Genomic DNA, 24532 nt, shown 5'->3' on the forward strand with positions numbered 1-24532 from the left:
TCATTCAGAATCTGTTCGTCTTTCTTGTGATTGACTGATTGATTAATTGATTCCCTGGGACGAAAGGCTGGCCAGCAAACTGCCTAAGAAACAGCATGTATGCATGGCTACATGTTATCTTTAACTTATTTGTTATTTTCCCTGGGGTGTTTAGTAGTTGGTGCTTTAGGTATATAACACCTTAAGGGCCTATGTTAGTAGGTTGATAGAATCATTAATATAAAGCATCCTTTCTATAACTATAGCGATCAGGGGCAACCACTTCTGGATCCTACAATGATATATACCTCCTAGCATCACCTTAACGAATAATTATAATCAATAAAAACGTAACATCGTATGTATTAATCAACTACCGAAGCTCTACGGAAAGACACTCTAAAGCTAAGAGCATATGCAAGCAACATCATGTAAGATTACTTATATCACAGCCAGGTCGAAAATGCATAAGCAGTTTACTCAGTATATCAATTTTTGCGGCTGTCACTGGCTTGCTGTCTAAAGATTAAGAACGGCGTCCAGGGAGGAAGATTGCTTCTCTCCTCCCTATATAATGTGTACTGTCCGCGTCCGTTGGGTACTCATTACGCCTCTACGTATGCTATAGCGGCTGCCGTTATACAGCGACAGCGCCGAGCAACCGTCAGCGACCCTTCCGCTTCCCTCACGCCCCCTTCCGCATGTCTCGCAAACGAAAGCACTCAGCAAGGAACAGCCAGTGGTCAACCATGACCAAGAATTCCAAATGCAATCAAGAATACACAACCAATTCCGTTGGTTTCCGCCGTCTTGCCAGACCCCTAACGACCGGATCCGCGTTTGCGCAACCCAACCCCCAAAAGTCGGTGATAACCGCGCTTTCGATGCCCTACTCCCTCATCGACTGGGCGCCCGTCGTCCATATCGGTTTCGTCTGTCTTCGTTCGCTGCCCCTGGCGAGACGACCATCATTGCCGTAGTGCTAGAACGTGGCTCGTATGGTGAAAAAAAAAAAAAAAAAGATTCCTATCAAACACCCCCCATGATTGTTTCTCGCCGGTAGAGGCAAGAGAAATGTAATGAAACACAATTTTGCGGAAAAGAAGTGAAGAAAGATCTCGGGGAGTGTCGTCTTTATGGTGACAGGTCGTGGGAGGGTGAAGTCTATTGGGCGCGAGGTATCATCATAATGGAAAGGAAACCTGAAACTTTTGGAGACACATTTTTGAAACCCCCGTAAATGCAACGCAGTAAGTCCTGTGTCCTAGTCTATGCACAACGATGCAACCGTAAATGCAAGACGTTTCTATGACCATAGAAAACGGAGTTTAACTGCTTCCCTTGGATGCAGCTGCGTTATCCGGAACCACCTTAGTAAGAGCAGGCGACGCCGCGGTAGATGGGGGAGATGCTGGATTCTCCGAGTCCATGTTGGCAAGTAGACTAGGCAGTCAAGTTAGCAACTTTATAATCCAAGTTGATGAAGGATGGAAACTTACCCGAACGAATTGGTGCTGCTTTGCGCCTCTCTTACCGGAGGAGTTCCAGTCCTGGAGGAGGCACCGGAATCCTCGGCTCCTCTACTTAGCGAACCACCGGGGCCCAAGCGACGACCGCTGTTGCTACGAGAGTTGAGCATCGACATAGGTCCCAACGTGAGGTTGGAGCTTGAGGTACGGTTCGCACCACCCTTCAGACGGCGCAGGTCGTCCATACCGACCTGGTTTTGCGCTTGCTGTGCATAGCCAGAGAAGTTTCTAGCATCACCACGGCCTAGTTGTGCTCGTCCAGGGCCTCCACCCCGTTGGTTGCTTCGTGCAGCCTCGGCAGCTTTTTGCGCTGCAGCAGCCTCGGCTTCAGCGCGAACCTCCTCAAGAGTCTTAGGACCCTTGTTAGCTTCCTTGGATATCCAGTTGGCCTTTCTCAGATCGACAACGTCCATGAGCATAAACTTAAGACGACTAGGCAGATCAGGAAGGTCGATCATGCCCTGTATTCTACCAAAGTAGGCATCCATCATGACCCGACCCTTGTCAGTAGCATCCAGGTTGGCTCCGATAGTGCGTAGTAGTTTGGAAAGGGATTCAACCTCGGCGTCGTCAGGAATGCCAGGGTGGTCAACCAATTTCTTAACACATTCGTGCATAATACGCTCAGTCAGCATACCCAGTTTGTACAGTTCACCAATGAACTGAACCAATCCAAGTCCGCGACGTTTGGCAGCTGCAGCAATGTAGTACTCATCAGAGAGCAGAGCGGCCTCGAGTGTCTTTTTGTCCTCTCCTTCCTTCGGCTCCGGTAACGAAACCTTCCATCCGCGTTCGAATTCTTCTTGACATCGGTTAAGAAGGTATTTTCGGAATAGTGCGCCACCACTAACGACCTGTCCAGTCCTGTCTTTTATGTTCTCGTCCCTGATGTCCGCGCTCATTGTTTCCAGCATCCTCTTGCAGAATTTAGCATACATCGACGCCCAGTGGGCCTCGTCAGTAGCCTTCTCGAAAGTAAGCTGGATAACTTGACGGAGAGTTCTGCCGTCGGTCTCGTCCTTAGACTGGCCAGCAATCTGGAGGATCTGGTCTGAAATCTTGTCGAAGTTCTCGGGCGTCATCTTGTTCAAAGCAGCCTTGACCTTACGTTGAACCATAGAAGGATCAAGCAGCGCGCCTTGTGCGGCCTGGCCAGGGGGAGCAGGTTGTGCAGCCTTACCGATGCTACTTGGCTTCCAGCCGGTAGACGAGGTACTGAGAGCCTCTATCTTTAGACCCGCGGTGAGAGGCATAGTCTTAGCCGCCTGAGCTTCTACCTTACCATTGAAAGTTCCTTGTTTGCTAGCATTCCGACGACTTCCCTGTCGTGGGGAATGAGGCATGCTCATGTTGGAACTAGACGGTTGTCGGCCCATTTGGTTACCACCAGGAAATGGACCGCGGAAGCTGCCAATAGCATTCATTGCTGGTCGTGACATTGCCTTATCGCTCATTCCGAATCGCTGAGCGGACGTCGTTCCAGGAGGTAAGGTTCGGCCATCAGCGAAAAAGGAACCGAAGGTTGTTGCACCAGGGGCCCCAGGCCTTGAAGGCTGTCGGCTAGATAGACCAGCTGGTGTTCGAGCAGATCCAGATCGGCCACTGTCGCTATCGCCAATAAGGGTCTTGACTTGCTGGTGGAAATCAAGGGAAGGTTGCTCTGTAAAGACCTTCTGGAACTGCATTAAAAAGGCAGAATCATACTTAAATGATGTTCCCTTCTTTGCCACCGCAGCATTCAAAGCAGGATTAGGTGATTGAATTCCTGCGGGATAAAGGTCGGCCCTGATGGAACTGGATCCGAGAAGCCTAGCTGTCTTAAGAGACTGGAGCGCAGCACTAGGTTGAGCAGGCTCAACGGACTTGGTGTTAATAGGAGCAAGATTAAGGGCAGCCGGCTTAGGGCCACGTCCACCTTGCGCGGGTTTAGTACTCGCAGGAGCTGGCTTCTCGTCGAGGGAAAGATTAGCCAATTTCGCAGTAGCCTCGCTCGCCGAAGGTGCGTCTGCCTTCTTTGTCTCGCCTTCAGCTGACTGGTTGATGAGGGCTTGGACTGATGGGTTAGAGCTCTCTTGAGCCCGGCGACGCTCTCGCTCCTCCTCGAGCCGTTCCATTTCAGCCTCGGCTTCGCGAAGTTTGCGATCATTCTCAGCAGCGTTTGCCAACCGTGCCTCTTCCTCAGCCTTCTTCTTGGCGGCTTTCTCGGCTTCGTACTTAACACGGCGCTCCTCTTCCTCCTTTTCGCGCTTGGCGTCCTCTTCTTCCATCTCACGGATAATACGTTCCAGTTCCTCATCATCAGGCTCGTCTGTGACCTTAGGAGCTTCCTCTTTCTTGGGAGCTGCCTTCGCCGCTTCACGTTCCGCCTTCTCCTTCTCTTCGGCTTCTTGTCGCGCCTTTGCCTCTTCAGCCGCCTTGGCCTCTTCAGCCGCCTTTTGTTCTGCCTTCAGGCGCTCATCTTCTTTGGCCTTTTCAGCAGCTACCTTGGCCGCTTCGTCCTCCTTGGCCTTGTCTGCACTAGCGGCCTGCTTCATCTTCTCCTTGAATTCATTCCGCACTTCTTCGGCCGTCTTAGAGTTGCTTACACTTTCGGCTCGCGAGTGAGCGGGCGTAGCAGTTCTTGGCGTCGCTGTTTTCGAAGGAGGCGGGGGGGTAGAAGAAACAACTGGTGGCGTCTTAGATTGTTGGTGGCTCGGGGCGGGCGAAGCTGGTACTTTTATTTTGCTCAAGTCAACCGTCTCACCAGCTGCATTTTTAATTGTGATGGCCATGCTCTTTTTAGGCGGACGATTGAATTGGGGAGAAGAGACTACTGCGGGTTTGATCTGCGCAGGTTGGGACTGAGGAGTGCTTTGGGCGACGATCGGTGCCTGGTTTTGACCAGTACTCGATGCGGGACGATGGTCCACGGATACCTGTGAGGAATTACGAGACATCGGTTGCCCTCCTGGGGCATTATACGGGCCTTGGGTGTAAGGCGTCTGGTAGGTGGGTATGGGAGACTGGCCTCCGTGCATCATTGGATATACTGGGTATCCAGGGACATGCATGCCTTGTCGGGGGTCAAACCCGGAATAGTAATTCTGTTGTTGTACGCTAGTTAGTAATCTGTCAAAATTGCCACTCTCTGGTGACAGATCAATTCGCGCTGGATTCGGCGGATATGAAGCAATGGGGAAAGGCTGTTGCAGGGGGATAACTGGGACTTCTCCAGTGAATGGCACTTCCGTCTTATAAAACGGAGCAAATTCACGATACCGTGAACTATCTTCGGCGAACCGATGATCCGAACGCTTACTATAGCGTCGGGACTTCTGACTAAAGTCTTGGTGCTCATTGTCGTAAGAAGAGTCGGACTGTCGACGATTCGAGAATCTCTCGATCTCGCGACGGTTTCCCCTTCTCTTGCCGACTTTGAGGTATGAACGATCTTGGTTAAGGGGAGAGAATGAATTGGGGTGCTTTACTTGTGGTACTTGTCCTTGGCCCATAGGAGGAGCGGGAGGGTAGAAAAATGGCATGCCGCCCGGAGGCATGTTCTGGGGGTGGTGCGGCATAGCTGCTGGGAGTGCCGGGCTGCGATGTTGTGGTGGAGGAGTGCCGAACTGTTGCTGGCGAGCGTTGCCAAAGTTAGGTGCTACGCCGCCTCGTCCCGAATTCTGGGGGCCTCGATTATACGAGTTGGGGGGGTATCCCATAGGTTGTTGGTGGTTGAATGAGTTGTTAAACCCTCGACCACGACCCGCGGACTGGAAGCCGCCCCGGCCCATGTGAGGAGGACCTTGATTACTCATGTCGCTAACATTCGATCCTCGTCTCATGTGAGGAGAGTGCTGCGATCCTAAAGAGTTCGGGTCCTGCGAAACGGAGGTCGCTCGTATATGAGAACGCTGCGGATGCTGGTTAGATATGAATTCAGTTTGCCATAGATGGTAAGTACTCACGTCGTTATCGGGGAAACTACCAAAGGTCATACCCTGTTGGGCAGTTCCTGAGGGAGGCCGTCCACCGCTAGCAGAAGGCTGCGGGATAGGAGAAGGTGAGTTTTGAGGAGAGGTTACACGAGGATTGGTGCTATCAGGGATAGGGATAGGAGCCGATCCAGTCTGAGGAGAGCTATGAAGCACAGCAGGTGACTCTTGAAATCCAAATTTGATGTTCGCCTTGCCTCCTGCGGTACCACCGTTGGTGGAATAGTTGTTAGGTCCGTTCGCGCTTATAGTTACGGAACTCTTTCGGCTGTGGTCAGCAAGTCCGTTAGCATTCGATGTGCCGTGTGCGACAGGAGGAACAGTTGGGATGGCCGGCATGATGTTCGGTCGGCCGTTCATAGGCGATATCGAAGACGACTTAGCATGGTGCGGCGCAGATCCTGAGGTTCCAGCCGCAACAACAGGTGCGTTCGAGCCGGGAGCAACCACCGGCGTCGCAGATGGCTTTTTTGCTGTACCGGCGGCGGAAGCGTACGACGGTGTCGTGGAGTTGTTAGCCGCCGACCCTTGGTTAGGCGAAGTCATAAGTAACAATGTATTGAGGCTACGAGAGCTGAAATTTGTATACTTGAGGACTCGTTCTTAGCTCTCTGCGTTGTGAATCGGAGGTCTTTCTTTGGCGCTTAGCTGCTAGAAAGAGACGAGATCGCAAAGCAGGCGGTCGAGGGAAAGTAGTCGAATATCAAATCCGAGTTGAAGACTGCAGGAGTAGATGATGTAGTCAATCGTAGAAGTGAATGACGATCTCGCTTGGGCGAGTTTAAATTTCGTCAATTAAATTAAGGTGTGTGTGTGTTTGGTCGTCGACTTTTTTTTCTTCTTTCTGACGGGAACAGAAACGCAAGCGTTGATGGCAAAGCCCGGGTCTGTCCGTAAGAGTGATGAAAAAAAAAAAAAGTGAAGGCGAAACGGGGTATCTATCAGCAGAATGGTAGAAAAGAGCGTCTTTGTGTAAAATAAATAGAATCCTATTGGGATTAAGACGAGAGGTAACAACGGAGATAGGTAAGGTCTAACTTTGAGGTTACGGGCACGGGCGCGCGCGCGGACTCCAAGTCGATCTATCTCGTTGCGGAGAGATAGGTAATTAATTGAGAGGAGATGGATTCCCTGTAAAGAAATACAGAGAATGCAAGAAAATTCCGTCCTCGATGGAGATTTCAAGGAGGAGAAAATAACAACCTTCAGAAGTGTAATCTCTTCCTGAGGTTGCGTGGTTGATCTATGATCAAAAAGGTGGTGCAGGAGAGTAAAAAAAAAATTATGATGGGAATTTTTTGGGAAGGATAAGGAAAAAAACTGGCTTGGGTTTGCGACTGGGTCTTCTCTTTAGGTACCGCACACAACCTTTACATTAGGTACGCACTACACACCAACGCTGGGGCAGTAACAAGTAGGTACGCTAATGGGGCAATGAGCACCTGGAGATTGGGCCAAAGATATGCACAGACACTGTAAGATCGGTCCACTTTTTAAAAATTATCGGGTTAGGTATGTACCATGCACACCTAAAATATGCTATCTCGGTACTTTTGTTCCTCGACTCACTATCAAAGAGGTAACCCCTCAACTCCAAAGTATATTCGAATTTAGCATTTTTATACATTTATAGGTTCAATCCCTAGCACGTCACACAAATACGGTTGTACCATCGTGTTCTCTTACAGGAAATAACAATTGAAATAAAGAAAGAGAGTAATGGTAAATAATTTACAGGTTAGATTATAAGCTAGAACTTGTGTTTTGTTTGTTTTTTTATGCAATTGTTTTCTATGGTATGTACCTAGGTAGTAAAAAGTAGTGAGTGCATAATACATGATAACTCGATATGAAGTACTTCCATTTACTGCAAATACGGTGCATGTCTGCGGTGAACTGACTCCGTCAGTAAAAAAGATGCGTCGCATCTATGTATGACCTTGTCTCCTAAATCCGAACCTTGGCCATGTATTGGTTTGTAATTTAGTATACATAATTAGGTAGTTCATTATATTATAACTTCTTGATTTCTTGTATGATCATTTGCCTCTTTTATCTTATTCGGGTCTCCCGTGTACATAGGTCGAAAAAAAGAAAAAAAAAAAAAAAAACCTCTAAGCCACTAATGAATTATATAGTGTACGTACTACCTGTCTTGACGTGCCTTCCGTTAAGAATGTTGGCTCTTAGGGTTTGACTCCAACTTATCCACTATCCACCTATCTATTTTGTATTGGCAAGCACGAACAATTATTTATATTATCCATCCTATACCAGGTAAGTACCGTGCCTATGCTTCATTTACATTTCTTTAACTTAACCTTGATTGGATCGATATTACCCTCTTCTCTTCTCTTTGTTTCTTAGTCTCTCAATTTCTATATTCTTACTTCAATCTCTACCCTAAGCAAATATACCTTATAAGTTTCTTCATTTTAGTAATTTCAGCTTCTTGGCAAAACTCTACATATCCCTTCCCTCTTCCGACGGGGCGTAGACAAAAGTATTATTTTTTTTTTGTTGGATCATTCCACAGACTCGCGCTTGGTGCTTAATGATACGCTAGTCAATCATTTCGCTCCCCTGTTGGAGTTGTAAAAGTCGCCCAAGAACAAATCGTCCCACCTGCGAAATCTGAATTTGGGTGGCGTCTAGAATCTAGAATTGCATGTGTTAGGTAACTTTTCCATAACCAGCAACCCGAGTCGTTACGGAAGATGCCCCAGGTATATTCAAAATTTACCCCCCTTAAGGATTCCTTTAAGGAGGGAAGAATTTAAAATAAGCATATCTTTAACCAGTCCATCCTAGAATATTCAGTATAATAAGTTTCCTAATATTAATAGCAAATAGTACAATAGTACAATTACGAGAGAACCTAATCAGGACGAATCAAAGGTTGTATATTGTATATAATAGAAATCAACGTAACCTCACCGAGACCTAGGCATCGTTTAGCCCCTTGCCGTGCATTTTCAAGTTTTCCCATCTCGGGTTAATACTAAAGGAGGTAGGTATATGCAACCGACCATCTCTAGATGTATTTCCCATCATAATGGTTAAACGTAACAATTCGCTTGCAAAATGGCCGAGGAACGACCCCCTACACATTATATTTCTAGAGCTGCTTCGAACTCCTCGTATAAGAGGGATTATATAAATATATAAATATAGATGCTGTATGCGCAGTTGACACATGAGCAACGACATGGCATGGCATAGCATGGCATGTCAGATGCGCAATTACAACGAGTTGTTGACTCACCCCGAAATCACGCATATATGACGCAGTTTCGAGGTAAGCTAGACCCGTTGGATTGGACTCTAAGGGGGAGAAACGGACGAACTTGCGGGCTATGTACATGTATGTATGTAGGTATGTAGGTATGTAGGTATATAGGTATGTAGGTATGTATGCATGGAAGCGTATAGATGTCTAACCTAGTATATATAGGTATGTATATGTATATGCAAATTTGGCGTGGCGTGACTACCTAGGTAGGTATGCATAGAGTATCTGCTATAGTGTAACGAGTCAGAATCCTTCTGGAACCCGGATCTATGTATGTAAGTGTGTATGTTAAGTGGTGCCACAGAGTCGGCTCTACCTAACCTATGGTTAGATACACTATCTATCATACATAGCGATTAGGGCAAAACCATGACACACATACACACACACACACACACAACATAAACAACAGGATGCTGTCTAAGTGCGGCTTGTCTTAAAAAGTGTTTATGCTACAGAATGCCCAACGGTTGCCCGAACCTATTAGGATGCGCGCCCGCATGGCGGAACCAGAGACTTGATGGGAAAGTCCCGTTGTAGCCCTAATGGAGTAAAGTCATACAGGGCTGATATCCGCTCGTCATCATTGGTACGTTAGTACATAGTATGGTGGAGGTGTTTTTCTAGGGCTTGAGCCCATCCCATTCTTGGTTGGGATAATTCGTTCGCGCTTACATAGTACGTCCTAACGAAAACCCGTGGGGAAGTAAAAGAATAGTTTTAAACTTAACCCTTTTCAACGATGGTATTGTACTTAGGTGGTACGTAAACTACCTAAGGTAATCAAGTGTATACATAAAGCAAGAGGAAGATATACGATATACGATATACGATATACACACACAAAGTATGGCGTCGAGACAATAACATTTACGCTATTTAAATACGCCCCCTATGTTGTAAACAGTCATTATTAACTTTTCACAACCATCCCGAGTTGTGTAGGACCCTAAATCCATCGTACCCACGTCAAAGTTGTCACTAGTTCTTTATACACAGGTTTACGTCATTTATGCTGGGATCGCCCCCTATAGTCGCTTCAATTGGACCTTTCTCCGACTATGCTTCCTCAGCCTCAATTCTATCGCTTGGCACGTCCTCGTCGACTTCTTCGTCGCTCTCACCAACATAACCAACTTCATCTTCCTCCGCAACAGGCTGCAATATTTGCTCGGGTGGATCGACCGTCCCCGGCAAGCCGCGCTCCGCACGTAGCTGACTTATTTTTGTGGTTGTCATTTCGTAGACAAACTGGCCCAGATGCTCGATTCCTTCCATTACCGCTTCGCCAGGTACGGCCGTCCCGTCTTCTTCCGCCTGTATGCGCTCCGAAGGCCACATCTCACCAGTTGCAAGGGTAAGTTTATCTGGCCGTTGAAGTAGCAGCTCGAAAGCTGGGCGTAGCTCGTAACATGCTTCAAAAATCTCTCTTCGACCAAGGATATATAATCCGAGTCGGGCACGAGAGAGCGCCACAGTAAGACGCCGAATATCTCGAAGGTAGCCGACCCTCGATGTGCGCGTAAGTGAAAGGATAATATCTATCTATAGTTAGAAATACTGTTTTATCAATAGTGAATTTGGGTTTTACTCACAATCGTTTTGTTCGCCTTGGTATTTATCGACAGTTGTAACTATCTTAGGCAAACCGAATATAGGATTCTTTGCACATCGATGGAATAGCACATCTTTGATAAGGGCCCGCTGACCAGCGTAAGTGGCAAGGATACTGATTTTCGACGCGGGGTAGCCTAAGAGCCGCATGTACTGGTATATAGCAACTGCGTATTCTGCTTCACCTAGATTCTGAATAAAATGAGGCGTCGGTTCAACTTCTCCATGGCCCTTGTAGTCGGGGACACTGATGAACTGGTAATCATATTTGAATCCGGCATTGGCAGTTTGGAACTCTTTCAGGCTTTCGACATGCGGTAGGTTCCCCAGGTTGGGGTATCTCCATTGGTACAACGCCGCAATGGATGGACGGGCACGCCCTTGCTGGTCGAGTGTGATAACAGGCACTCCTAAGCGGACGAATCGAGAGAAAAGGGACTGCTCAAGATTGGCATAATGTCTAAAGGCAAGACTCTGTATGACAGGGGAGTTCTGGTAGTGATCACCGCAGAGAACGACCCTTTGTAGGGCCATCTGTCCACCTTCAGGCTTTTGCATAGCCAAAGGAATGAAACTCTCAACTTCAGTAATCTGGGCCGCCTCCTCCATAACCACGTTGTCGTAGTGGAAGCCAAGGGAGGCAATCTCAGTGCGGCGCATTGCGGCATGTGTTGATGTCATGGCAATGATGCGAGCTTCATTCGTTAGAAGATAGTTGGCCTTGTCTCGATCTCGCCGTAGGATCTCGAATGGTAAGACATCTTCTAGCTCGGAAAATATTTTTGATATATGATGGTAGCAGCCATTAGCTATGTCTAGCACAGTTTCTCGATCGCTCTCCGAGGGGAACAGGGGCTGAGGGGCATCGGAAAAGTAATTATGGAACGGGAAGGCATCGATGATATCAGTCGCCGAAGAACCTTCCGATTTGACTATCTCGGTGAATTTGGCCCAGGCAGGTTTAATGTAGACAGAGTTGAAATATCCCGCCGTCTCGGCAGAGTTCCCATGGGCTCCAGGAGCACCTATACTAGCTGCTAAACGATTTACTTCCTGAAGGTAACGATCCCTGATCTCAAGGAAAGACTCCACTCGGCCATGCTTACTGAAATTCCCGTCAGTGTCGAGATCTTCTTCTCCGTGACCAAGACGAAGAAGATGTCGTTCATCAATATCCAGAGCTACTATCTTCGCAAATAATTGATTCAGAGCTTGGTTAGAATGTGCAACTAGCAGAGTGCGCTGCTCGGGGAAGTTGTGGTATATGTTGTTGATGATCTGCGTCGCCACGTCAGTCTTGCCCGTCCCAGGCGGGCCAACGATAACGGTAAGGCCGGGTTGAGTGCCGGATATTATCGCATCAATCTGAGCTGGTGTGAAACGGACGCTATTCAGCTTTGGGGCATCGACGGGATATGGACCAGTATTAGGCGGCTTATATGTAGAGACATTATACGTCTCAATATCGGAATTTAGAGCGGGCACGGCATCCCTTCTTCGCTTCTTAGAGGGTTTGATCGTTTTATCTTCTGGGGGTTTATCCACTGACTCTAGCACGTAAGGAGGACCGAAGCTTGCGGTCACATTGAAGCCTGGTTCAATGGTTTTTCCAGGTAGACTCGCAACCAAGTGTTGCCAGTCCAAAAACGTATCCCTGAAGTCGAGTTTTCCAATTCGGTTTGGCAGATGCTTATACGTAGCGCCGGCAGGGTCGCCGTAGCCAAGGAAGTTCTCGTGTAACCAGGATGCTAGGGGTACTTCTGAAAGGCATAAGCTACGAATAGATTCTAACACAGGCTTGAAGTTATTTTCTCGGCCGCTTCGCCGGACGATTAGATTGATTCGCTCGTATACGTCTGGTTTGCCTTTGGAGATTCGATCTGAATCTTCTCTGTAAGCTTTTGGGTCTAATCTTAGTTGTAGCCTTCTTGTTGGTGATCTGTTATGCCCGCTGAAGTAAGTGGTAGGATCTCTAATAGATTTTCCTTTATCATCCATGACTTGGGCAACCTCGGCAGCCCGCACAGATATCAGCCCTAATTTTTGCGCTTCGGAGATTGCGTGAGCGCCCCCGTTGGAGATAGTTTTTGACACCGAAGCATCCACTGCAACAAGAAATACTACATCATCCGGGCGTAACGAATCCCAATCTCTTCGAATGTTGTCAGCAAGCCGACGAACGTCGAGCGAAATTTCAGCATTAACAGCGGAAGGTTTATCATCGCCAACGCGTGGTGGCACGACTTCGATAATAGAAGGCCGAGATATGGGAAGAGCCATTCTCGAAAAGCCGGCGAATGTTGTCTCTCCTGGACGTTTCGATTCTGGTCGTAGCCGCCTCAACGCATCGCCAATGTCTTTCCTAATACCGTAAAAAGCTTCGCAGCGGTAAAGCACCAGGGCCCTCCATAGGAAATCACCCACTGATAGGTATTGTAGCTTGAGCTTAGGAAGTGCAAGCGGCTTAGATCCGTCATAGTTATCCGTCCTTAGTAGTTCTTGATCGAAAAGGCTATCTTCAGTCGGAAGAATGTTGATATCTTGAGCAATCTCTTGGAACGTCTTGCGCTTCTCGTAGGTCGATAAGAGAATCTCCATCAAAAATGACCGATTGATAGTAACTTGGACTGACTCGGGGTATTCTGTTCGAAGCTCGAGCAAAGTAGCAAGTCTCTTGATCTCTTCATCTGTTAGAGCCTCTAGAAGATTTTCCAGTTCGCTCCTTTTATCTATGGACCCGTAATTAGACAACGCTAATACTGTTAGCTTTTCCTTGAAATATCGCAATGATGTTCGCTGGAGGTTTGCAAGCTTGGCGCAATGTCGATCATATGCTTCTGTTCGACTATGTTGAGCCCCTGTCTGATCATCTATAGTGAAGTGAACATAATGACTCAATAGAGAATATTGATCACGAAGTAACCCGTTTTCCTCGTCGTTAAACATGGGGGAAAGCCGTAGAGCAGGTAAGATATGTAGGTCTTGAAGCAAAGTGTTGACGTATCGCCTTGTTGGAAGCTGACTCAACAAGTCGGAAATAAATTCGACGAATCGCTCGCAATAGACGACATGTTCTTCTTTTCTTTTCTCGTCGTAGAGCAAACGTAGAAAGTCCAGTGTCAAAGTATAAAGCCAGGCTCTCTCAAATCGTAACCGGGCCTTGGTTGCATCATCTGCCGAGTCGTACCTTTTGCCTGCCGCCTTCCAGGCTTTTCTGAGCTGTGCATTTTGACCCAATTTATTTTCTCGTTTCGACTCGGTAGAAAGATTGTGCCATATGCCTATAGAAACCAAAGGGGCACATTCCTTTCTCACACTTGCCCAATCAAGGCTCTGAAAGGCGTATATGGTAAAACAAAGTAGGTGGGTTCGTATCGGTAGAGATAGCGTCTGATCAAGAGTCATAGAGAGCACGCGGGTGAATAAACTCGAGAACTCGGCTGGACGGTCCTCGAAGATGCTCCATGTCTCAAGTCTTTCCCTTGCTTTGACGTTCGTTATCAGGACTATTAGGAGGACGTGGAAATTAGATGAGTCTTCGGAATATCCAGGCCAAAGGTAACTTTCGAGGGTCTGTAATCCTTCGAGTACAAGTAATAACCTGTAGGGGAAACTATCTTTCTCGAGCACATCCCAAATATCACGTTTCAGTATCTCATTCTTGACCTTAACTCTCTTAGCTCGTTTAGTAGTCTTCAGCCAATGTTGCCTTGCAAGCTGGGCGAACTCGCTCTCGCCCTCCAAGTCGGCAATGGTTGGTCGTGGTTCGGTACCGCGAGACTTAGACTTTGCATCGCTTTTCAATCTTTTCGCGGTCGGCATGGCTGATAAATTACTCTGGCGGTATGCCGAGGAATTCTATGCCTGACTTATGACCTATGACGGTAAGGTACGTTACGGGCATGAAACTAATTAGCTATTAGACGTTACGTTAGGTATCTATACGATAAAGATGATTGAGAACATCACGTTGTAGCGTTGTAGCGCAAACATTTATTTTCTCAGCCTTGTCGCGTGTAAGTTGTTGATAATCAATACGTATTTTTTTTTTCTTTTTCATTGCATATCCCCAGTTTTCTTTCCCCGATTTACCCCTGCTCTTTACATATTATGCTACAGCATTGTACTTGCCATCCATGCACAATGACTATAACCCCTGCATTCATACCCCACTAAGGACTATCATCTAACCTTTAGTAGCTTAGTCAGTATTAAGAGGTATCAATGTACCAACATCTAAATCAGAAGCTCAGCCTTTCCTATTCTATTCAATTTATTCCAAGCTCAACACCTACCTACACCTCTATGTACGATCTGAGAAAAGACTGACACATAGAGAACGTCCTGTCAATTTCCAATACTCACATTCAATATATCGATCTAATGTCCGTGTCTCTAATATGATTCGACAACTTATCGACAATTATTCATTCGTTTGTTCGTTAATTGCCTACGCGTTTCTTTATTAATATTCGAAGCGTCTAATTCAGCTAGAATCCGTATGTTCAAGGCTACGATCAATAAATACCTTCAACCACGATACCCCCAACGAAGTTCATGATGCCTTCAGCGAAGCATCTAGATCACGAAATACCCCAGGTAGACGCTTTTGCAGCGCTTCTGAAGGATACCCTAGTTCATGCGCAGTCTGTCAAGTCGGCTACAACAATCGAACCTCCACTCACTAAGGTCGATTTTGAGAATGTCCTTGCCCAACTTTCCACTATATTTCCATGCGCTTCACCGGATTACGTTTCGGAGAACCTAGCGTCCGAGAAGGCTCGTCAGTACGCCGTCGTGGAAACGGCCGCGCGGAATGTGTTTAGCAGCTTAGTTGTTCGTACCAAAGTCCTTAATATATCCGCTGTTTGTTATCTATTGTTGACCCTTTCCAGGCTGGGATATCGATTGATTCTCCCGAGTTCGTCCAAATCTGGAATCTCTTCGACTTCCTGTCGGTTCTATCTGATAGCGAGCAATGCGACGCTGCCCTTCTTTTCTGGCTCGTGGAAGAGCTACTCGATAGCCAAACGACCGAGGGGTGTAGGAAGATATTCGACTTTCTTGAGTCTCGAAGGGAGCAAATTATCGCACAACATTTAAACTCCAAGAAGCTGGTTATTCTCAGGTCTTGCAACGACCTTTTACGCCGACTATCGCGGGCCGAAGACACGGCGTTTTGCGGTCGAGTCTTCATATTTATGTTCCAATGCTTTCCCCTAGGAGATAGGAGCTCGGTTAACTTACGCGGAGAGTATCATGTCGAGAATGTTACATCATTTGAAGAGACACCAGTCCAGCCAGACGACTCAACGGATAAGATGGCTGTGGACATGGAAATTGACACGACAAGAGATGGAAAAGACGAGAACAAGTCAACAGCTAAAGCGGTCTCATTCGATGGCAAGAACAAGCCAACACCTGAGAAACTCCTCGATACGAATGCTCTCTATCCTATATTCTGGTCGCTCCAACACTACTTCAGTCAACCCACAGTCCTTTTTGATTCTACACACTTGACAAAGTTCAAGGCTGGTCTAGAAGCCACAATGTCTGCATTCGATATAGTCGCGAAACTCCAAAGAAGTACAAAGGGGTCTGACGAGAGCAAGATACCCCAAAAGAGAAAACATGGCGAAGGAGATGATGATCTCCGCAGTAGCACAAATAACCCCAAGTACCTCACAAGTAGAGAGCTTTTTGAACTAGAGGTACGTGCTATTTCTTGCGGAACCTAGCTAGTAGAGCCATTTCTAACTATTACAGATGGGCGATCTATATTTCAGACGTCACATTCTTATACAAGCATTTATCGTCTTAGAATTTCTCCTATCGCTCACCCCCCAGGCCAAGGCAAAACTTGCCAAGATCAAAGTCCAGAATAGGTCAGTAATATATGGCGACCAAAAGCTAGGAGAAGAAGATGTAAGTCTACTCATAATCATTACAGCCTAAAATTGCTAACCATCCTCAGGCAAAATGGACATCGGCCATGAGGGATAGGATAGTTCTCTATATGCAAGCTGACTCTGATGGATTCTTCTTTCATCGTGTAATCGAGAGCGTAATCTCGAGAGACAAGAATTGGGCCCGGTGGAAAGTTGAAAGCTGCCCACCCATCAAGCGAGATCCCCTTTCGCCTACCGACTTCGCGGAGGGAAAGGCTAGTGCAAAACGCATCGCAACTAATAAGAGGCTGCGCCCTGTACCCATGGGATCGCTATCTCTGGATTTCCTAAAGGAAGAGGACAGTGAAACAGCAATGGAAAAGTTAAAGGATCCAGAAAGATGGAGACTTCCTGACCTGGGTGTCTTCAAAGAAAAGATAGCATCAGACGACCTCGACCTTGACTTCGCGAAAAGCGAGACGGAAAAGTCGGAGATACTCGAGGCCAAAGCTAGCAAGACATGGAGAGCTCTTAGAATTGCTCGGAGATCAAAACTTTCCGTCTTTGACAAGATCGACGATTGGCAAAAGGTTGATGTTATCTTTCAGGAGCAGCCAAGCTCAGATGATGGTGAAGAAGAAACAACTGAGAACGACCAAATACCGGAAGATAGACGGCCGATCATTCTGACAGGACCAAGCAAAGTCGGCAAATCGACATTACTCTCAAAACTCCTAGAGGACCGTAAAAACGTATTTGGAGAAGTTATCTCGCATACTACCCGAGCTCCCAAGGATGAAGAAGTCAACGGCCAGCATTACAATTTCGTAGATACCGCGGAATTTAATCATATATTAGAGAATGACTACTTTATGGAGTTCATCGAACGAGACGGAATCCAATACGGAACAAATCAGAAGCTAGCTCAAGCTCTAGAGGAGTCCGGAAAAGTCCCCATCATCCAATTAGACTGCGAGGTAAGTCCAATCCTATCTACATATGTACGCTATATAACCAGGTCGTACTAACCCTACTCCAGCGCGCCCAACTAGCCAAAGACAATGGCTACTCTGCACGGATCATCTTCATCGCGCCACCTAGTATTGAAGAGCTCGAGACACGGTTGAAGAATTCCGGCATAGCAGAAGAAGACCTGGAAGGCATACTGAAGACCGCCCAGGAGGACATCGAACACTCCAATTCTGGGGAAGTTTATGATGCCATCATTACGAATGACAATTTAGACGAGACATACAAAGCCCTCGAAGAATTCATCTATGGAACCTCGGGAGAAACGGGGGCAGAAGCGGAAGCAGAGGTGGAAGCAGAAGCAGAGGACGTCAACGGCAATACAAATGGTGTAGCCGCAGCCGACGATGTAGCGATGGAGGATGCAGTAAATGGCGAGGAGACACCGTCGTAGGATATCGATGATTTCCCTCGGGGTTCAGCGTAATGGAAGGTTGGGGTGCAATATTTCAGTCTATACGAACGGGGCGGATAGGGCTTCAGGAATATGCGTTAGGTGAACATTCCACCGTTGGTGCCCACCTTTGAGTCGTTTTGGTCCCTACAATCACAGTATGTTGGACATCGATAGAACGAGAAGGGGCCCGGGTTCGAATAGACGTGTTATTAGTAGTCATTCAAGATACCCATACAATTAATCCTATTATCAGGGGTTACCTTTTTTGAGATATAGTAGTGTGATTTATATCTTGATTGGTACCTAGTTTGTAAAGTGCTAACTAGTTCTATATATCCGTGTCGTATTAGCTACCTGAGGTACCTAAGCAATTGGGACGGGTTTAATGGCTTTAAGGTCAAACAAAGGTAGTCTACGCCATAAAAATAAGAATTATTAAGTAGATACTAATTCTGTCAAAACTAACTTACAGTTTCATAGTTAACAATAGACAAAACTCGAAAATTAAGTAGTTAAATACTAATCAGGGTATATTATATCCCTAATATCTCAACCTATATACCACGAGGTCCCAACCTCTATAGAGCTCATTCTTGGTATGAAGAGTATTCTACGACTATCTTTTTTTAGCCACGCACCCCTATGCTCCAAATACTAGCATTTATGCCACACCCGAAAACAATGAAACGCCACCGCTATGCAGTAAAATAATGAGAGCCAAGAAGACTGGCTTTTTTTCTATCTTGTGATATCCAGATCCAGATCGGCTTATCAAACAAGTAACAAGGAGGCTACTAGGAAAGCAACTAGGGCCTCGGTGCCAAGTCCGAGACCCTGATGTTTCGGACCAGCAGTAGCTGTCGCGACTGTTGCAGTTATGCCGGCATTAGATCGACCAACAGCGGTGATGCTGTTCAGGTTGTCTGCTGTCTCGATTGCTGGTCCCTCGTTGAAGAAATCAACCAGTACGAAGACGGGCTTGGTACCCCACTGCTCGTTACATGTTTGAGCATGTAGACCCAAGTTGCCTGTGGTGGAGGTTGATGGGCTGTTTGTGATCGTGATATTATCCGAATTAGGGACCATGATCGAAGCGCCGAGTAAGTTGTATGCAAAGTGATTCATCAGAGGCAGCATCCCAGCTTGGATGGCAGCGCCGGCCGAGCTCTGGGAGGATGGGCGATCGAGGGTACAGTTGAAGCCGGAGAGTGATGTTACCTCGAACGGCGTCTCAAAGACGTGGTCAAACTCGGATAACAGATACGGATATTGGCTATCCGCCGTAATAGATGCGATGAAAGTCACCAGTCGCGTATTCGCAGTAATCATTTCCTGCAGCGTCGGCCATGTAGTCCCTGAATGCGTGTACCCGTATGTATCGATACCCGAGCCACTGAAGACGGTCCCAAAATCGGCTGCGCTCTTGCCATCAGAGTTAACAATCAGAAGAGTCACTACTTCGTTCGGGTGAGAATCCATCCACGACTTAATGGAGGCTAGCCAAGTCTGAAGAGTCCCAGCATCGAGTAAACTGCAAGAAGTATGGCATAGTTCGATAGCGCCATTCAGATCGTGAACTTGGGCCTGTAATAATCGGATCCCTGCATCTAGAGCAACAGTAGCATTGAAGTACTGGTTACCAGCTATCGAATTACTCGTGCTTGCGTCTCGGAGAAAAGAAGAGTCGTGGGCTCCCATATGAGTGATATCACTATACGAACGGCTGCATAGGTCGGGCGAGTTGTTGCAAGCGGTCGTCGAGGAGGCAGCAGACGCGGACGCTGTCGAACTAGGGGTTGCCGAAGCAAAGGAAGAGGTCGAAGAATAGACAGAACCCCCATATCCACCATCATAATTGCCATCCTGCGGCAGGGAATAAACCGGTACCGTCAAGGCGGCGGTGATAGTGAAGAATGTAGATAACGAAGGAAACATGTTGTCTTAGATAGGTAGTTGCTGATAAAGGGAAAAAAGGAATAACTGGAATAACTGGTACTATTCGCTGTTCTAATAGTATATAGACAGAACAGACGACGGAATAATAGGAAAGGGAAAGAGACATATACCTACCAGAAAGGAGGTAACGGGGAGTAAGTATTACCTTATATTATCTTTAATACGAAGAGATCTACTTCGTATCGTATATGTTTTAAAGTTGGCCAGGAGGTTAAGGGAGAAAGAGAGAGAGAGCCCTCCAACCATCACAAATAAAACAGTACCATAGTAGGACAAGAGAGAAAAGATGCATTGTCCATCAAGACGATCCCTGTCTACAGCAAGCTCTAGATCGACCATGAATGGTTCGTGTTTTGTGGGGTGGTCAAGCTTGTGGTCGGCAACCCATCGACTGCGCCTCCACGGGACGCGAGGGTCGTCCAGCTTTGCGTCGTCAGCGCCTTTCAGACTTGAAACGAACCAAGACCCGCCGGCGCAGCTTGATTTCGTAGCAAGCCGCGACAGTTGACCGGTTTTAGCATGCTGAACTTGTATTGGCGAGGAAATAAACAACGATTGGCCTTGTTTTTCATTGTACATAGGAGGGGGAAAAAAAGGTGGTAGGAATAAAAAAATAAATGGTTGGTTATTGTTTGTATAAATGATAGTTATATGCATTTAACTGGCTTGTACAACCTATGAGTTGTACACAAAACCCTGCTACTTGCATACACGACTTATGTAACGCTGCACCAACCTTCTGCTTGCACAACGGTATTACGTAGTTGTACCTGACCCTTGTCCTATTTTTATATTTTACCCTAGTAGGCGCATATCTGCAATTTTCCTATTGGACGACTTTTCAATATTCAGGGTCCCAACCGTCTGGGACCCGTCAAACTACGCAAGCCTCAGCCCCCAGATATGTACATTGCCGCGCAAGTTCATTATTAACAGTCATCCGTTAGTTATCATGCATTTTCCACGCCATGGACAAACCATTAAAATTAAAGATAGGTAGCTACTCTCTGTAATTTGGACCATTAATACAAAGATAATCTGGAGTGGATGTTGACATTTCTAAACCATTGACTTAGATCCCCTTTCAGTATCCTATTAATAAAACGTGTTGTACAATAATCTCCAGGCTAAGTCTCAAGTAAACTCAAAGGGGGTTATTAAATCATATGGTCATTCTACCGTCTTTGAGAAATATCTCAAAAGGTACCATATGTCAAGGATGCGAGAAATAACACATCACAATCCAAATGCCTCTATTGAACTATATTGGTATTCCTAGCCAGTTCGCCTGTATGCTTACCGTTACAGTCACAATAATCCCGTAGGTATCAAGTTTTACCTTGAGCTTATCACGCCCTCATGCTTTTCACCATCAAAGATCTGCTGCACGGCCAAGATATAGCCAAGGCGACATGATTACTCCGGATCGTCCGCATACGACTCTAGTGCCGCTTGTTCTTCCATCTCTTTCAGATGTTTTTGTCCTGCCTCCGTAGTGGCATCTATTATTTGTTCTTCTACGCTCAGAATTCCAGCCTGTGTGATCGTTAGTAAGCCGTTATACGTATGCTTTGATGGTGGATAAGACATCTTACCTCGCTGAGAAGGGCAACTATTTCCTCGGCATCTTCAACCTTCAATTTGCCGAGTACTTCGTTCACCTTATCTAAACTGCCAGATTCTAAGGCCTTTTGCATTTCCGGGGTAAATCCTTCGAAAATCTCGCGACCTTTCTTTTCGGCTTCGTCCTCTCCTTTCTCAGGTGGGATCTTAATCTTGATTTCGGTACCCGGCTCCACAGCGTGCAATTGGATCTGTTCCACTCCTTCTCCGGATCCACCTTCAGCTTCTCGCTGGGCATTAATTTCAGCCGCACGGTTCTTGATCCTGTAGTATGTATCTTGCACATCTTTATAGAAGACATCCTGCGCTTGGTGACCTTTGGTAGTGATACGCTTGAAGAAGAGCGCGACGCCGTCTTTACCTAACGCGCGACAATACTGTAACAGGAGAGCTTGGTGGACGCATTGTCGTGCGAAATCATCATTCCCTTCCAGCTGGGCATCAAATGCCATGATTAGAATACCGTCGGTTTCCTTCTCGGTTAAGATGTGTGGGTGTGCACCAATGAAGGAATTGCTTTCTCGATAATCGGATGCCTTTATCTTGGCGAACTTTTGAGCGTCAGGTGACGCCGTGATCTCGCTATCGTCGTCTTCCGTGGCTGACGAAGACTTCGACTCCTCCGGCTTAGACTGCGAGAAGCTGGGGTTGAGAAGTTCCACTTTGGAGTCGTCGGCTTTCTTCGCCCCAGATTCAGATGGGGTAGATTTGGTGACATGTGAACTATCAAACCCCGTATGGATGCCATCGCTTGTAATCTTGCGGCTTTCTTCCTTCTCTAGTTCTGCCAACTTGCTTAATAGCTGCTGTTGTAAGTCCTCGACCTTACTTAAATGTACACCGATTTCTTCCACCATGGCATTATAACGGTTCTCGGGTTTCTTTTCGTCGAGTTCCTTGTTGACTTGGTCTAGTAAAGTCGCCATCATTTTAGTATATGTAGGTGGCTGCTCTTCTTGCGCGTGGACACCTTCGGGTCGAGCAGGAGGCTTGTCGTCCTCAGGTCTACCGGCAGACTCCATGACAGCTTGGAAAGCGACCTCGGCAGGGTTTCGGGTTTCTGCCTCAGCAGCATGAGCTTTTAGGGCGTTTAACAGGCTCGATATTCTCTTTAATAATCCATCGTTGATTTGGCGTTCGTATTTTAAGGTTTCGATCTGGAGCTTACGTTGCTGTCGCTCCATGTGTATTTGGTTTTGTTTAGCGCGAATGAAGGAGCGTTTATCGACATTGGGATGGACCTCGATATCGGAGTCATCGCTGAGCTCCAGAGCATCCTAAGATGATAATATACATATTAGCTTCATTCGAGGCTCGCAGGCTCTCTCGTGAGACACGAAGATAGATTCATGTACTTACCCACTTGCTATAATCCACAGGCATTTTGACGGTATATAGCTAAGTATCTAAAAAGGTTATTTCTTCCTACGATAGTTATCCAGGAATTGCAAGTCGGAAAGATATAAGAGATAACTCGTTTCGTCTCTTGTAGTTAGGTATGTAAAGTAAAGGTGAAATATTTACCCCGCGATTGGGGGTTTATTGATGGGGGGCTTATCGTTATCGAGAATGTTCTTGCAACTACGAGAGTAGGTACATAGGTACATATTGCGATGGCTTGGCGATGACGGATTAGCGTCTAGATCTATTCCTACGGCAACTATACCTAATGTATTTTAGACCATTATGTATAAACTTTATCATAGTATACATAACTACCTCTGATGAATATTAAACAGTATAACTATCACCTCCCTCTACCTTCTTTGAGTACCTATTAGAGCTTACCTAAGGTAATTACAAGGTTATCCTATGTAATAAAGAGCCTTGAGTTATCGTCATGCCCCCCTTAAATACTTAGACTCATGTCTGTATCTTGACTTTAGTCTCCAGAAGACTTTGGAAGGCGGGAATAAATAGACGGCTACCCTAGATATATAATAACATGTACTGCCCCTGCTTTGCAAGACCCTATAAGGTCTAAATAAGTTATATCCATGTCATTAGGAAGCTCCAGTTCAGAATGATAACTACATATTTAGATCTCAACATCGTGCCTCCTCGCTCTTTAAAGCAAGCAGCTACCATATCTCATCTTGTTCACTTAGAATATATCGTCATGCATCGTTCCCAATTCTTCCATCCCTTAAGTTCCCAAGTAGATCATCTAGCCAGGCGTCCTCTTTTAATCGACTAATTAATTCAACTTAACTATCTACATTCTCTTGCCGGCTAAGAACGAAGCTACACGAGTGACATCCTCAAATAGACCAATCTTCTTACCACTACTCTCTTACCGAACAAATAGCCAAGAATCAAAGTTATAAATACAACTCACACGGTATTATCATAAGACCACGACCACTATGGATCACGACCATGTAATCACTATCGAGCTCGGGAAGCCAGAGGAGTATGACCAATCTACCGAGGACATCACGCCGAGCCCAACACCACCGCCGACCTCCAGCCAAAGAAACCAGGGGCCTCGGTACGCAGCTTCGACCAAGTCCTGCTTCTTCTGCCAGAACACGCTTCTACTAAGCTACTTCAACTGCTGCGCCGTATGTCTCGGCACCATTGAGTGCAGCCAGAGACGCAATAAGCCCGACAACAATAACAGCAACAGCAACAGCAACAACGAAAGGCCAGCATCAGATTCCCTCCCCTTGCCTATCACGCAGCCGCGGGAACCCTCAGTATCACCACCACCACCAACAACAACAACAACAACGCCGCCCCCCTATTCCTCCTCCTCTCCCTCAGACGCCGAAAACCACAAACCTCCTACCAAAGCCCCCCACTGCCCCAGCCCCTACTGCCGATACACGCACACCCGCCCTCTCATGCTGGTCTTCGCGCTGAGCGAAGCCGTGCCTTCCCTCGGCGGCCTGGCGCTGCTCAACGCGGCGCTGTACCGGCACGACTAGGCGCAGTTCCGGTTCGCGGGGATGCTGGCGCTGCAGTGGTGGCAGATCTTCGTGCTGCCGCGGCAGTGGGCGCGCGGGCGCTCCGTCGTCGCCGGTCAGCTTGTCGCGTGCCTGTTCATGGTGTGGTTCTACGTCGACGGGAGTCGCAACTGGAGGTGGTGGGAGCCGCTTGCTGTTAGCACTGTGCTGTTGAAGATTGTGTTTCCTTGGTAAGGGTTGGGGGGGGAGGAGAAGGAGAGGGAAGAGGAAAGAAAGGAAGAAAGGGGTGTTATGAGTGAGTAGCTGAGGCTAGCTAGTCGCTCCTTGGGTCTGGTGGACTTGCGA

The 24532-nt window shown here is 46.9% G+C and overlaps 6 protein-coding genes across 6 annotated transcripts; 2 read left to right on the forward strand and 4 right to left on the reverse strand.

Moving 5' to 3' along the window:
- Nucleotides 1-1307: 1307 nt before the first annotated feature.
- GL218_01174 (Eukaryotic translation initiation factor 4 gamma) lies at nt 1308-6025 on the reverse strand (the record flags this gene model as incomplete). Its single annotated transcript, XM_033577630.1, has 3 exons — nt 1308-1422; nt 1479-5398; nt 5453-6025. The coding sequence occupies 3 exons, from the start codon at nt 6023-6025 to the stop codon at nt 1308-1310; spliced, it is 4608 nt and encodes a 1535-aa protein (XP_033438813.1).
- Nucleotides 6026-9830: 3805 nt separating this feature from the next.
- GL218_01175 (Intron-binding protein aquarius) lies at nt 9831-14207 on the reverse strand (the record flags this gene model as incomplete). Its single annotated transcript, XM_033577631.1, has 2 exons — nt 9831-10312; nt 10367-14207. 2 exons carry the CDS (start codon nt 14205-14207, stop codon nt 9831-9833), a joined length of 4323 nt encoding a protein of 1440 aa, XP_033438684.1.
- A 735-nt stretch (nt 14208-14942) lies between these two features.
- GL218_01176 (THO complex subunit 1) lies at nt 14943-17696 on the forward strand (the record flags this gene model as incomplete). Its single annotated transcript, XM_033577632.1, has 5 exons — nt 14943-15221; nt 15281-16096; nt 16152-16310; nt 16360-17250; nt 17313-17696. 5 exons carry the CDS (start codon nt 14943-14945, stop codon nt 17694-17696), a joined length of 2529 nt encoding a protein of 842 aa, XP_033438812.1.
- Nucleotides 17697-18470: 774 nt separating this feature from the next.
- On the reverse strand, nt 18471-19634 carry GL218_01177 (uncharacterized protein; the record flags this gene model as incomplete). The annotated part of the gene is made up of 1 exon (XM_033577633.1): nt 18471-19634. The coding sequence occupies one exon, from the start codon at nt 19632-19634 to the stop codon at nt 18471-18473; it is 1164 nt and encodes a 387-aa protein (XP_033438811.1).
- A 1437-nt stretch (nt 19635-21071) lies between these two features.
- On the reverse strand, nt 21072-22661 carry GL218_01178 (Hsp90 co-chaperone Cdc37; the record flags this gene model as incomplete). Its single annotated transcript, XM_033577634.1, has 3 exons — nt 21072-21191; nt 21251-22555; nt 22638-22661. 3 exons carry the CDS (start codon nt 22659-22661, stop codon nt 21072-21074), a joined length of 1449 nt encoding a protein of 482 aa, XP_033438685.1.
- A 983-nt stretch (nt 22662-23644) lies between these two features.
- On the forward strand, nt 23645-24387 carry GL218_01179 (uncharacterized protein; the record flags this gene model as incomplete). The annotated part of the gene is made up of 2 exons (XM_033577635.1): nt 23645-23842; nt 23902-24387. The coding sequence occupies 2 exons, from the start codon at nt 23645-23647 to the stop codon at nt 24385-24387; spliced, it is 684 nt and encodes a 227-aa protein (XP_033438814.1).
- Nucleotides 24388-24532: the final 145 nt, after the last annotated feature.

The sequence above is a fragment of the Daldinia childiae genome, assembly GCF_008694065.1.
Source record: "Daldinia childiae strain JS-1345 chromosome Unknown Scaffold2, whole genome shotgun sequence".
NCBI lineage: Eukaryota > Fungi > Ascomycota > Sordariomycetes > Xylariales > Hypoxylaceae > Daldinia > Daldinia childiae.